The sequence below is a fragment of the Mus pahari genome, chromosome 7, assembly GCF_900095145.1.
Source record: "Mus pahari chromosome 7, PAHARI_EIJ_v1.1, whole genome shotgun sequence".
NCBI lineage: Eukaryota > Metazoa > Chordata > Mammalia > Rodentia > Muridae > Mus > Mus pahari.
Window position 1 is genome coordinate 81,058,159 of NC_034596.1, and position 14,869 is coordinate 81,073,027.

At 41.4% G+C, this 14,869-nt stretch overlaps 1 protein-coding gene across 14 annotated transcripts in view; it reads left to right on the forward strand.

Moving 5' to 3' along the window:
* Ttll5 (tubulin tyrosine ligase like 5) overlaps positions 1-14,869 on the forward strand; it is a 228,384-nt gene that overhangs the window by 76,776 nt on the left and 136,739 nt on the right. For 12 of the 14 annotated variants that reach the window (XM_021201541.2, XM_021201542.2, XM_029540627.1 and 9 more), the window contains 3 exons: positions 6,232-6,294; positions 9,473-9,511; positions 14,241-14,398. In XM_021201541.2, the coding sequence (XP_021057200.1) occupies positions 6,232-6,294; positions 9,473-9,511; positions 14,241-14,398 (260 nt within the window). Of the gene's footprint in view, positions 1-6,231; positions 6,295-9,472; positions 9,512-14,240; positions 14,399-14,869 lie in introns of those variants that run through there. The other 2 variants (XM_029540635.1, XM_029540634.1) reach the window with 2 other exon arrangements.

Here is a 14,869-nt window from a genome sequence, read left to right on the forward strand (position 1 = left end):
GAGAATGTGGTACATTTACACAATGGAGTACTACTCAGCTATTAAAAACAGTGGCTTTATGAAATTCACAGGCAAATGGATGGAACTAGTAAATATCATCCTGAGTGAGGAAATCCAGTCACAAAAGAACACATATGGTATGTACTCACTGATAAGTGGATATTAAGAAAAAATCTGGAATACCCACAATATAACTCACAGACTCTAAAGCTCAAGAAGAAGGAAGAGCAAAGTGTGGATGCTTCAGACCTACTTAGAAGGGAGGAAAATAATCATGGGAGGTAGAGGGTGGGAAGGACTTGGGAAGAAGAGAGGAAAGGAAGGGCAAAAGGGGGCAGGATCAGGTATGGGAGGAGATGGGGGAGAAATACAGAGTCAGGAAATAGAGCAGAGGTGTTTAGCAGTGGGGGATGGGGAACTGGATGTAGCCACAAGAAAGTCCCAGATACCAGGAAAGCAAGAGGCTCCCAGGCCCCAACTGGGATGACATTAGCTGAAATGCCCAACGAAGGGTAGAAGAACCTGTAGAGACCATATGTAGAGGTTAGGCTTGGCCCCTAGTTGAGGAATAGAGCTACCCACCCATCTCAAAAATATTAACCCAGAATTGCTCCTGTCTAAAGGAAATACAGAGACAAAGAGTGTAGCAGAGACTGAAGGAAAGGCCGTCCAGAGACTGCCCCACCGGGGATCCATCTTGTATGCAGCCACTTGCTGATGCCAAGAAGTGCTTGCTGATAGGAACCTGATATAGCTGTCTCCTGAGAGGCTCTGCCAGAGCCTTATAAATACAGATGCAGATGCTTGCAGCCAATCATCCGACTGAACATGAAGACCCAAATGGAGGAGTTAGGGGAAGGACTGAAGGGGCTGAAGGGGTTTGCAACCCCATAGGAAGAACAGCAATATCAACCAATCAGACCATGGCTCCAGCTGCATATGTAGCAGTGGATGGCCTTATCTGACATCAATGGGAGGGGAGGCCCTTGAAGGCTCGATGCCCCAGCCTAGGGGAATGCTAGGGAGTAGGGGGTATAGGGGGGAGCACCCTCATAGAAGCGTGGGGGGGTGGGATGGGGGTTTGCGGAGGGGAAACCGGGAAGGGGAAATTTGAAATGCAAATAAAATAACCAATAAAAAATTTAAAAAGAGAGCAATATTTGCCATTTTCTGTGGTACAAAAAGCCTTTTTCTTTGATGTTCTGTTGATTTAGTCTCTATATGAGGTCGGTAGTGTGTTCTGAGCAAAGTATTGAGTGTATACATTTCTGACCAGGCTCCTCTTTAGTGATTCCATACATTTGATGGTTGTGTTTTTGCCTATTTAAAATGCTTCCTCATTTCCACTGTCATTTTCTTTTCAGGTTATCTAGATGTGCGTTGTTTTCAAACATTTGGGGTTTTCCTAGAGATGTTTTAGCTACTGATTTTTCAGTTTACTTGTGTCGAGGTGGGAGAATATAATTTGTGCTGAGATTCATGTGACTCACTGTGGCAAATACAGAGTGTATGTGGAGCAGGCAGGTGTCCGCCCTGTGGCTGGCTGGGTTGCTCCTTGAAGGTGCATCGGGTCACGGGCATCAGCTCCCAACCGCTGTCGAGTCACTGGGAGGCTGTTGGGGAGGGTTGTGGTTGTCCTGGGCGGCCATCACTCTTCCCTTTGGCTCATCAGTCTTCCTGTGCTCTGCAGCTCTGTTGTCAGGACCGAGGAGGCGCTCTCTTCAGGAGAAGCCGGCTTCCTCCTTGTTAGGAAATGTTGTGTTCCTCATAATGTTTGCTTTCTTTCATTGTTTCTTTCCGTTTTGAAGTTTACTTAGTGTGCCTTAATATACTGCACACCAGCTTTCTTATCTTGTACGGATGATGTTTAGAGATTGGAATGGCTAAAGTTCACAGTTACTTTTTGTGGTAAAAATACCTAAAATTCCTCCCACTTTGCAAGAATAGTACCACCTGTGGTCACTAGGTTGTATAATAGATCATAACCTTATTCCTCCTCCCTCACCGCTCCACACCCTTGTTATCACCAGTCTGCTTTCTACTAGTATGATGTCCACCGTCTTTTGAATAGAACATATAAGGGAGATAATGAAGCATTTGTTTTTCTATGCCTGGCTCATTTCATTCATGTTTCTGACCTCTAAGTTCATCTGTGTTGGGGAAGACGACAAAATTTTGTTCTTTCTATGGCATAACAATATTCTACTGTGTATGAACCACACATTCTTATCCATTCCATTCTTGATGGTACACTTAGATTGATTCTGTATTCTGTTAGCAGTGTTTCACTAAACATGGGGATACCAGTATCTCTTGCTGGTATGATCCTATGGTAGTTCTTACTGTTGATCTGTGAGGAATTTCCATGCTGCTTTCCGTAATGGTAGTTTACATTCCTCCAAATGCATCTATCTGAAGGTTCCTTCCCTTTTTCTGCAGCCTTGCTGGCTCATTTTATCTTTTATCTTCGTTGTTCTTTGGTGCACTTGAGGCATAGCACTCTGTATCCTTGGGATGGGTGTTACTTGATAAAGATGAATAGTCTTTTTAATTCAGTGTGTTAAGGATTTTCGCATTTACAGTAAAAGTCTGTCTGCATCCCTCCCTCTTCCCCTCTTTGTTTTCCTTTTTTTCTTTTCCTTTTTTTGTGTGGTATCTTTGTCCGGTTTTGATATTAGGATAATGCTGGCCTGGTAGAAGGAGTTTAGAAGTATTCTTCTCTTGTGTTTTTTTTCTCTTTGGTTTTTTGTTTGTTTGTTTGTTTTTGTTTTTGTTTTTGGAATTGCTTGAGATTTGATATTAGTGAAGACACTAATGTGAAGAAGCCAGGTCCCAGGCTCCTCCTCCTTTTTTTAACTGATTAACTGTTTCCACTTTTTATTCATCTGTTCCAATTTTTTATTTGTTCATAATTAAATCTTGATAAATGGTATGTGCACAGGGCCTTACTCATTTCTTCTACACTATCCAGTTTGTTGGCATGTAAATGTTTATAATAGTGCCTTATGATCTTTAAGATTACAAAACATGTGTTTGTTTGTATGTCTCTCTGTGGGTATGTACATATGAATGTGGGTGCCTATAGAGGCTAAAAGTCGGCTTTGGATCTCCTAGAGCTTGAGTTACAGATGATTTTAACTTGCTTGATGTGGGTGCTAGGAAAAGTAAAAGTGCTCTTATCAATTGGTCCATTTCTTCAGCTCCAGCATTCTCTCCACCCCTTCTTCTGAGACAGGGACTTGTGTATCTCAAGTAGGCCTCAAAGTTGCTATATAGGTAAAGACGACTTTGAAGGTCTGGTCCTTCAACTACTACCTCCTCATTGCTAGGATTACAAGTTTGAGCTCTATACCCAGTTTATATAGTGCCAGAGATGGAATCCAGAGCTGGGCGCCTACTCTGCAAGGCAGACTCCAACCACAGCCACATCCCAGCCATGATCCTTTACATCTCGTTAACTAGTAAAATGGCTCCTTTTTCATCCTGCTGGTGATGGTGTCGACGTCATCAGTTGTCGTCTTCCTCCTCCTCCTCCTCCTCCTCCTCCTCTTCCTTTTCCTTTTCTTCGTCTTTTTTTTTTTTTAATCTTCTTTGTTTTTTCCTTTCTCTAGCTAAAGCTTTATTGATATGATCATTCTAAAAAGTCACTTGGAGCTGGAGAACTGTGTCTGCAGTTAAGAGCACTTGTTTCTCTTATAGAGGACCCAAAGTCCATTTCCAGTACTCACATGGTGCTTCACAGCTATCTTAGCTTGAGGTGGGGGTGGGGGTGGGGATTTAGTGCCCTCTTTTGACCTTCATGGTCATGAAGCATGTGTGTGTGTGGTGGACATACTTACATATAAGTAAAACACACATAAAAAGAATAAATTCATAAAGTTAAAAAAGCAAATTGGTGCTAGTTAGGAAGAGGAAAGGATGGAGGACAAGAGGGTAGCAGGGGGTAGGTCTAAGCACAGTGCATGATGCTGCTATAAAGACAGTAAAGTCAAGCAAAAGGACAAAATAATGGAGTCATTAAAGACAGCCACCCACATCATAAGTATTTTGTATTGTTTATGTCATTTATGTCATCTTTTGGCTAATAAGTTATCCTACCTCTCTGCAATTTCTCCAGTGAGCATATAGTTTATTTATCACAATGTAATCTTCAAACACTATACTATTTGGGGTCTTTACAACCACACTACTCTTCCATCCTTCTTGTGTTATTGTTAGTATGTATTTTACTGTAATCCCACAGTACTACACTGTTACTTTGTTGGAAGAGTTGGTAATAATGTAAGGAAATTTAAATCTTCTGTTTATACATACATTCTCATTCTCCATAACCCTCACTGTGCATCCGTCAGGTTTGCATCTGAAGAATCCCTCAGGACTTGAGGAACCCCGTGCAGCTCTGACGGTAACAGCTTGGCACTTTTGGCTCTCTTCAGATGGTTTTGTTCCAACATTTAAAAGAGTTTTTTTGACAAGTTGTAGAACTCTAGATTGACACTCTTTTCTCCAGTTCTGAAGAAATCAGATCTTTACTTCTTCTCTGAGTGTGCTTATTCCTTTTTTGTTTTTGTTTTGACTTTTTAAGACAGGGTTTCTCTGTGTAGGCCTGGCTGTCCTGGAATTTATTCTATAGTCTAGGCTGGCCTCGAACTCACAGTGATAGATGCTCCTGCCTCTGCCTGCAGAGTGCTGGGATTAGAGGTGTGCTCCACCACGCTTGGCTTGTGTTATTCTTTGTGAGCACAGGGCTGTCCCCTCCTTCAGCTTACTTCTTGCGTGTTCTTTATTCTGAAAGTTGCTTTTTCCTTAGCTCAGAGAACTTTCCCCTTCTGCCCGAGCAGATTGGCAGGTACCCCAAAACTCAAGGGACCTCTCATCATTATTTTGGGAATTTTTTTCCCCTTATGCATAGCCTGCTCCTCTTCAGTACATTGCTCTGAAAATTCTACATGCTTTTTGTAGCTCTGATCTAGGCTTTTCATTTTAGACACTGTTGATCTCTAGTTGAATCCCCCTTTATGTATGCTCTAGAAATCGCCTGTAGGGAGAAAGATAACGAAACTGTAAGAGTTAATTCTGTTGTTTCTCACTAATAGGCATCACCCCTTGTACCACCATTTGTTTAATGTCGGAAAATAGTTGTTTCTATATCTTGTACACTTCTCTGGCTGTTCGTGCTAGGGAGCAGGGTCTGTAGCAGTCATCCTGCCCTGTGTAGAAAGAGAATTGTTTGTTGGTTTTGAACATTTTCCAGACAGAAAATGTGTGCTCTGTATAATCTTGTTCTTTTTATTACATGTTGTCTTACCAGGATTCATGTAGCTGAAGCTCATTCCCTTATCTCATCCCCTTTCCCCTTAAACTGTGTGTTGGAACTGCTGTTAATTTCACATTCTTTTGTTGGTGGACATGGCATTCTTGAATGTGTCTCCTGGGTGTGTATCTAGGAATAAATTGCATCACGCAGCTTTTCTGGAAGAGGTGTTCTCAGAGACAGCATCTGGCATGTCTCAGGAGAAGAGCAGGCAGGTCAGACAAGGAAACTTGTAGACTCACAGTGATGCTATTAAGGAAGGCTTTATGCAGCGCCATGGACATGAGCAGCTATTGTGCTGGGAAGGTTTCCATTTAGAGGCTAAAGATCCATGGTAGATGTGTGATGAAAAGCCTCTAGGAAACATTTCTGACTGGTCTTGCAGAATGACCATTCAACAGCTGTGTGGAGAACATTAATGAATTAGTGACCAAAATTATCCATTTTCTGAAAGTTTGCCATCCACCGTAAAGGGCATGGAAGCACTGCATGCTTCCTCCCTCCCACTCTGGGACAGGTGGACCAAAAGGCTCCCATTTCTTTCCTTGTGCAGCTTTCTCTCTCCAGTTTCTGTTGTCGTCTCATCTGTGCATAAGATGTGGTGTGGTGGTGGTGTTTTAATCTTTCATTATTATGTTTTGAATGTAGCATATCTTCTCTCATTAATCTAAGAAACTGCTATGCTAAATCGTCTTCTTTATTTTTGTTTATTTATTGCAGCAGGGTGGACTTGAGCGGCTTACTCTTATTCTTACTCTAATCATATATCATTTTAACTTGAGCATCCATCTCCTCAGTTTGCACTTTAGAAACATTGTGTAAGCAATTGATTTTGGCTTGGTTTTTGGTTTTATTTCTATATTTTCCCTCTTGAACGAAACTTAAGAAATAATTTGGTTTTTTGCTTTGTCCTTCAGGTCCTACCTTGAACACAAAACCTCCATGAACTACATGCTGGCAACACGCCTATTCCAGGACAGGTAGGAATTTGCTCAGCTTAAATATTTAGAACTAGATCGCAAAGCATAAGAGAAAACATGTAAAAGAAGGGTAGTGGCATCTTCCAAGTCTTATGCAGGGCCTGGGATAGAAACCCCAGTGTGATAGCTCATTTTCCAGCATACGCTAACAGGGTGCAGCATTTTGTAATATTTGTAAAAGCCAAAAATTAAGTCATAAAAATCTTCTGAGTAGTCTTTCCAGATGCCCAGTGCTGCTGCTTTCTTCTTTTCCTCCTTCTCTTCTTCCTCCTCCTCCTCTTATCCTCTTTTTCCTTCTTTTCCTCATTCTTCCTCTTATTCTTTCTCTTATTCTAATTCTTCTTTTTAAAAGAAGATCCTTACTCAGCACCTTTTTGTATACTGTTTTTATTTCAAAATTCCTTCCCTTCCTCCCTTCTCTCCTCCCTCTTTCCCCTCCCTCATTTCTTCCCTCTATGTCTTCCTTCTGTCCCTTCCTTCCCCCTCTTCTCCCTTCCCTCCTTCCCTTCCTTCTCCCCTCCCTCCTTCCCTCCCTCTTTCCCTTTCCCCCCTCCTCCCCTCTTCCTTGAGGCAGACAGGGTTTATTTTGGCTTACAGTTTGAGAGACCATTTTACATTTTATAATGGGGGGGGGGGGGCGCAGAGGCAGGAGTATGGTGCAGCTGGTTCTGCTGCATCCACAATCAGGAAGCAGAGAGCAGCGAGTGCTCCACGAAGTTTAAAGTGGTGCCATGCTGGGTTTCAAGAACAAAAGGGTGCCACTTCAGAAAAGGTGGAGGGCCCATAAACGGCAAAGTAAACTCAGGCAGAGATGGCAGCTGGTGAGCTCAGTACCGGAGGAGCTGGGAACAGTGTTAGCAGAAGCTGGGATCCAGACGGCACAGTCACTGGGGCACCATAGCCCTGTGGATGCTTGTAGCTTGTGTAGCATAGCCACATTGTACAACAGTTCAGTCATTGATTAATTTCATGAAGCTCCTTGGTTGTTTGAAGAAATTTGTTTTTCTCTAAGGATATAGCTTGTTTTCTGAGGGAGTCTTAAAGTAGACATCCAGATTCCTTGTAGTTTCTTAAGTTATCATAGGATGCTAGATTTGTACTTTGCATCTGTGCATTTGTGGTAAATAGTGTTGAGTAACCACACACACAGAGGTTTTGATGATCCTTGAATTTGCTTAGAAGGCAGCCTCAGATTTTTGCATAAAAACTAGAGTGAGAGTAAAGTCTGAGAGCTTTGTCAAGGTTTCTGAATCTGTGCGGGTCTTTAGAACAGCAAAAGAGCAAAGCCCAGAATTGTGCACTTTCCTCATGTACATGGGTGAAATGCTGCTATTTCTGCAGTACCTCTGCGGGTTCCAGCTAGTGACTCTTGCTTGCAACCTTCTTAGAATTTTTTATTAAGAAAACATAAATTTTCCTGTTTAGCAAAGGATCCTATGCCTTTATGATTTACTCTTACTAGCCTCCTAAAACCTCGTCTCCATCTTGCCGTGGCCCAGTCAGGACACATTTCTTTTGTTTCCTAGCATTGTATCCTCATACACTCCCGTTGCCTGGGATGCCTCCATTCACCCCTAAACAGCTCTAGCTCAGGTTCTTAGCCTTCAGTCAGCCTTGCATTCCCAGACTGGGTTCAGAGCTCCTGTTTACTGACTCACACGTTACCTCCGGCCCTCTGAGTAGGAGCTTTCCTGTGTGTTCATCTTTGTCAGTGTTGAGAGCCTAGCATGTGGTAGAAAAATACATTTTGAAAAAAAAGGAAATTGTGTTAATTCTAAATCTTAACATCTTCCACTTTATTTCTTCTCTCATTCTGAACTGATGTTCTCCACCATATTAAATGGTTATTTCAAACTGATTCTCCATCCATGCTTTTGTAGGTTGTTTGCCCACCTTCTGTCCCTTCTCCACCTCTTCCCATTCCCTCATGCAGCTCTGGCAAACCCAGGATCCTATTGCGTGGCAGTAGTGTTAACTCTGGCTGCACATTCGTACCCAGGGGGATCTTGTAAGTGATATTTATACCCATCTCCATCCTAGAGGGAAGTGGAGGTACTTATTAAAAGCTGCCCATATGATTGTACTTAGAGGCCATGATTGCAGAGTCCTGGAGATGACCATTGTCTGGGCTAAAAGTTGAGTTTTCTAATGCACCCCTCTCAGGAGTCTAGCAGGGATAGGAAGGTGTAGAAAAAGAAAAATGTGACATCCTCGTAAAGATTTAACTCTTTTACTTGATTTTTCTATAAATGTTATCTATACTGCTTTTGCCTTTTAAAAAATATCACAGATTACATACCATGTGTCACCATCATCATGACAGTTTTGAAATGACAAAATATTTGATTGAACAAGTTAATGAAATGTGGGTTAGCTAGTAAATATGCATACTAATGAAAGACCAATAGTGATGACCTCAGGCTGGCCAGTATTGTTGTCGTGTCTTGTGGGGGATACATGAACCTTACAATGGTGATTAAAATTGTGCTGAACTAAATATAGGAAGGAGTATGAGTCAGTCTGTTGAACAACCACATGCGCCAAAGTGTTCAGTGCAGAAACTGGGGAGGAAGTATTTTTAAGGAAAAAGCAAAAGCCTGTTTAACAAATACAGCTGGCATTTAGCTTCTGAACATCTTTTGTTTTTTTAAACAGTTTTATTTTTTTCATAATTGTGGAAAATCTTTTTTTGATGAACCCCATGAGAATGGAACTTGGTTTTCTATTCTGGAATAGTTCAGTGACAGTAGAAGGCACCGTAGCATGATCTAGGCCTTAGAATCCAGTGCAGACCTCTCAAGCCCTGACCATGGTGGAATAGAGAAGTTTCATCTCCCACTCATCTGCACACGCACATGCATGTAAGACACGGGAGTGAGGAATAACTGCCTTCTTCATGTTGTCACGAGGAATAATTATAATTTGCTTTATAAATAGATGGACAAATGTTGAGTCACTGTTGTCATTTTTCTCTGCAGTTTCTTTGCCTGTTCTCCAATTTTAAATGTACCCTCCTACCTCACAGTCGTTACTTTTCTCTGGAGTGCCTGCTTCTCCCAAAGATGCCCAGTTGGCCCTAATTAGATGTGGAGTCTCTTATGAGTGCGTTCCTTGTGTGTGAACTCTAGAGTGAGGAATGGGTGGTATTGTCTAACCTGTTGTCCTTCTCCATCTGCAGAGGAAACCCCAGAAGGAGCTTGCTGACAGGAAGAGCACGGTAACTAATTTTTCAAAGTTAACAAATTCTTTCCATCTGCCATTTTTCCATGGCATGATGGGTAGCCATGCACAGACAGATGTTTCATATAACTATTTTCAGTTTGGCTCATCACTAATAGCAGCAATATGTAAATGCTTTCTATTGAAAATGTATTCTGGAGCCACCTATTAGAAAATAGGTTTAAGATTTAACTTATTAAACTATATGTACATCATTCTACCCAATAATAATCACTTTTTTGCTTGGTGGGGTGAAAGAGACTAGAATAATAATGAGAGTTGCAAACTGTCAGCATGTTATCGCCATGGTTACATTGCGGCTGTGGTGGTAGGGTAAGGCTCTGACTGGACCTGCTGGAAGTCAGCACATGGAGAGCTTTCATCCAGCAGAGCAGAAAATAACCAGAGGAAAGACCAACATTGCTTTGCCTCTGTTAAGACTTGAACTGCCACAGAAACGCTTGAGCCTCCCTCCGTGTGTCTGCAGGATCCTGAGAGTTACCCAGTTTCCTGTGTCTGCTCGGTGCTGTGCTCTGCAGAAAACAGTCTAACAGGAAGACGGCACAGCTCCTTGCGTCTAGCTCGTTTTCATTTATGAGTCAGCTAAAACTTAGTTTTTTGTCCAGTAACTAAAGTTTCTGTTTGTGTGTCTCCGTACATGATCATGTGGGTACTTGTGCCACGGCACATGTGTGTAGGCAAGGAAGATATTTACAGAGTTGATTCTCTTCTTCCTCCTTTACTACCTGGGTTCTCATAATCAAGGTCAGGTTGCCAGGCTTGTCCAGCAAATTCCTCTACCCACAGGCCACCCCATCATCTACAACAAGCTTTCCAAAGCATAAACTTAACTTTTCTTTTAAGGAAGTCATTCTGATTGCCATTTAAGGGAAAACCGAAATAAATTCATGTAGCTTATTTTTAAATGAAAGTCACAAGTTTTCTATAACATTTGGACAGGTAATAGACTACCTGGGTATATTACAGTTGGGAAGTTGGAGAAAAGAAAAAATAAAAAAACCTTAGACATAAAGACTGTTTAAAAGCTGAGTGTAAAGGCTGGTGTGTGTAATCGTAGGATGCAAGAGACTAGCATAGGAGTGCTGTGGTGCATTCATGTCCAGCCTTGGCTACATGTTTTTAGACTAGGCTAGGCTAGTATAGAAACTGTTTCTAAAAACTAAAAAGAAAAGAATTGTTTCAAATGAATGGGCTTTGACCTTTAATTTCTAGCTGTCTTTAAATATTAATATTCATATGAATATTTTGATGATCTAAAGGGTTAAATATATAAAACTAGGCTGTAGTATTATATGCTAGAGTATGAAACAAGTCTTAATAGGTTTAAAAGGATTGAAATGAAATGTCATCTCTTTGGAAAATCTTGTGATGTTTGGGCCAGAAGCAGCACATTTTTAAATAATCTCTGGGAATCAAGAAGGACAGCACAAAGGAAATTAGAAAGTATTTTGAAATCATTAGTAATAAAACATAAAATGTGGGATTTTCTTTCAAAAGGTGGAGTCTTGAGAGATCTTTTTAGTTGTGAGTGCTTACATTACAAACCAAGCACAGAAGTAGGCATGGTGAATATGCCTGTAGTCCTGCTCTGGATGCTAAGGCAAAGACTTATGACTTCAAAGCCAGACTTGGGCATCGAATATAGCAATACCCTGTCTCAAAATAAGAAGAAAACATGTAAGAAGGAGAAGAAGGAGAGAGGACTCTGAGGACTGAGGTCGCAGATCTGGAGTCCATCTTGAGAAATTCACAAAGCAGAGTAGAGAAAGCAGAAGTGAGAAAGTAAGAAAAGTACAGGCAGTTAAAGCAAGCAAACAGTAAAGAGAGGGGACGCCACATGCCAGCTCCGCTCCAGTGGGGTGATCTGAGTGCAGATCGGTAGGCACAAATGGATTCCGTGGAGGGATGTTAAAGAAACGTTACTATTAAAGTTATTCTCTTATTCTGACAACCTGGTAAAGTCACTATACTCCTTGTTGCGGATAGCATTGATGCAGACTGAACAGAGCTGAAATAGAAATTTTGCAGGGCTTTGAATCTGTCAGAGTATTGGGTTTGTTATAAAAGACTTCATACAATGTAAGCTCCAGGTTTCTTGGTCTCAATAGTCAGAAGGAGAGCCTGTCTCGAAGGAAACAGTCAAATCATAGAGTCAGAAGTCAGGGTGTGCTCTTCTGGCCTTTGGGTGCACACGTGTGCACATGTACCTGCACACACAGGCATACGTATATACGCTGTATGTACCACACATACAGAAGTAGAAGGAAGAGGAAGAAAGAAGGAAGATCATTATCCCTGGACATCCACAAAATACTGCAACATATCCATGTACTTGAATTGCCTTTATAATGTGAAAATATGAAGTACTTAGGAGTACATTTAATACTTACACACTAAAAGTACTAAATATTATTGAGACTAACAAAATCTAAGTTTATGGAGAGAGATGCCTTATCCCTGGACTGGTGGACTTAATATTGGTTAAAGTATCCACCTTTCTCAGATGAATGTAAAGGTCTAGTATAGTTTCAGTCATTGATATATTTGATTTTTAAGAAACTAAGGAATTTTTAAAACTTATGGAAAAAAAGAAAGAAGGAAGGGGGCCAGGCAGTGGTGGCACATTCCTTTAATCTCAGCACTTGGGAGGCAGAGGCAGGTGGATTACTATGAGTTTGTGACCAGCCTGGTCTACAGAGTGAGTTCCAGGACAGCCAGGTATACACAGAGAAATCCTGTCTGGGGGTGGGAGGGGGGGTAGGGCAGACTTCTGGAATTGCAAAGGACTTAGAAAATCCAAAGTAATTTTAAATAAAACTCACAGTCCTTGACTTAAATCCTCTAATGCTCCAGTAGAGCTAGTGGAAACGGGAGAGATAGCCCAGAAATAGACTCATATCTGTGGTCATTTGATCTTGAACAAAACCTTCAGTGTGACCCAAGTGGAAAGGCAGTTATTTTAAACAAGTTTGGCTGGCATCGGTGGAAATAATACTTTAAAAATTAACTTGAATCCTTGTCTTGCAGAAACATGAGAGGTCATTTATGGTTCTAAATATAAAAGCTGTTGGTAGACATGACATAGAAAACAATGAACAAAAAAAGTTTTATGTTTTTTTATGCAGTAACATTAGCTCATGAAAATAAACACTGGGCTTTATTAAGATATCAACTTCAACCCATTCAGTTAAGATGATCTAAAATTTTAAGCCATCTCAAACCAGGTTAATTAATTAGGTTTTTTTTTTTTTCCAAGACATGGTTTCTGTGTGTAGCCCAGGCTATCTTGGAACTCTGTAGACCAGGCTGTCCTTGAACTCACAGAGATCTGCCTGCCTCTGCCCCTCAAGTGCTGGGATTAAAGGCGTGTGCCATCATGTGTGTGCCACCATATCTGGCTCCAGGTTAAGGTTTTAAAGATGTTTCCTTAGAAATACAAAGATGTCATATTTGATGTCACAATTGATGTCATAGTTACCACATTTGACCCTAGCTAATTATCTGTAAATAAATGGCTTGAATGGTGCTTTTCAGTCTAAGTTATTATTTAATTGACTAGATATCTACTTTCAGAGCTCTGTGGGGTTCAATCTTTGAGAGTATAATAGATAAGTTTGAATATTTCTTAGTTGTAACTACTTTGGGAGGCTAGGGCAGGAGAAATACTTGAGCCCAAAAGTTTGAGGTCAGGCTCAGTGTCATAGTGACATCTTGCCTCAAAAGAGGGTTGTGAGGTGCCTCAGAGGGTAGAGGCCCTATGCTTTGTTCACTCCTTGTCTGGAGTGGACCCCACATCACTCACATCCCTAGTCTGTGCCTATCTTACTCAGACCTGGCACAGACATTACCAGCTCCCTTCCCTACCCCACACCTCATTCAGAACTTGCTGGGTTTGGACCTTGTCTTCTGTCTGCTGCCAGCTCATGTCTGTGCCTCTGACTCTAATTCTTGACTATACTCAACATCTGAAGGGATTCTGCCATTCTCCCATCTCCTTGTCGAGCTAATTAGATTCCAAAAGAAGGTTGGCAACCTTGGCATATCCCCAGGTTGTGGAACATTAGGCTGTGAAGACCCTCACAGTCTCTGCAGCTTTTTGGTGACATTTCCCTATGAGTTACAGTCCCCTCTGTGTTACTGCCCTATTCTCAGTTGATCATTTGGTCTCTATTGCCAGCTCTGTCAAATTTGTATGTATTAAGTATTATATACATTCAAAAGGATGTTTAACTACTAATGCAAAGATTGTGACTAACTTTAATGTGAACAAGATTATTTTATATCTCAACTATTAAGGTATTACTGCTGTCTCCTAGTCCTTCTGAAGGTATAGGGTTTTGGATGACACTTTACAGTCCCTGTAGTAAAGTAATAGCCAAGATACTTAAAGGTGTTGAAATGTTGTCTTCACATATATTTTTGTTCAGAACATTTAATAAATTCAGGAAAGCTACTAATGAAGTCTTAATGTTGAGGATACTATTCCCATTTTCCTGGGAACTCCAACCACTCTAGAGTTCATGAGGGTTCCCATGTCAGTCTTAGAGTAAAGAAGAGGACTTTACTATCTTGTGCAGCAATAGATGCCTTTGAGCTTAAGATTCCCCTGCCTCCTGTCCTGAGTGCTGGGATTACAGGTGTATTCTCTGCATGTACAGTTTAGTTGGAGTCTTTTCTGAAGGTGTGCTCTTGTGCTATTTCTGCAGAGTGAACACGGAAGGAACACCAGAGCTAAAGGTGGAGAGCATGAACTCCAAGGCCAAGCTGCATGCTGCTCTGTATGAGAGGAAGCTACTGTCTCTGGAGGTGCGAAAACGTAGACGACGGAGTGGCAGATTGAGGGCAATGAGGCCAAAATACCCAGGTACCTGCCAGTGAGCATTTAACCAACTGTACAGTCTGGGTCCTGGCAGAGCCAGGTACCCAGTTCCCTCCCTAATACCTGATGCGTCAGAACGGATCACAGGAGGGCAGCTTTGCTCTGGGTAATCTTTCCCTGCTCTGAAACTTAATTTGGAAAGGATTATAAATTTTGAAATGTCGAATCCCCTCGTACTTGGATCGAAGACTATCTGAAATGAAGTGCGTGTTTTAGCTCCTGCTTTCATCCTACCATCAAACAACTATTAGATACGTTAGAAATAATGAGTATCCACAGTAGTGGGTTCTGAGCTGTGCTGCTGGGGTTGGTGGATCTGTAGCTCAGCTCATCGTTTGAAAGTTGCTGGTGGCGAGAGGGTTTATATCAAGGAGTTTCTTTCCCAGATCATCTCCTACATTACAGCAGATGTATTTTTAACTGACTGATAGATTGATACCATCCCCATGTTCTTTC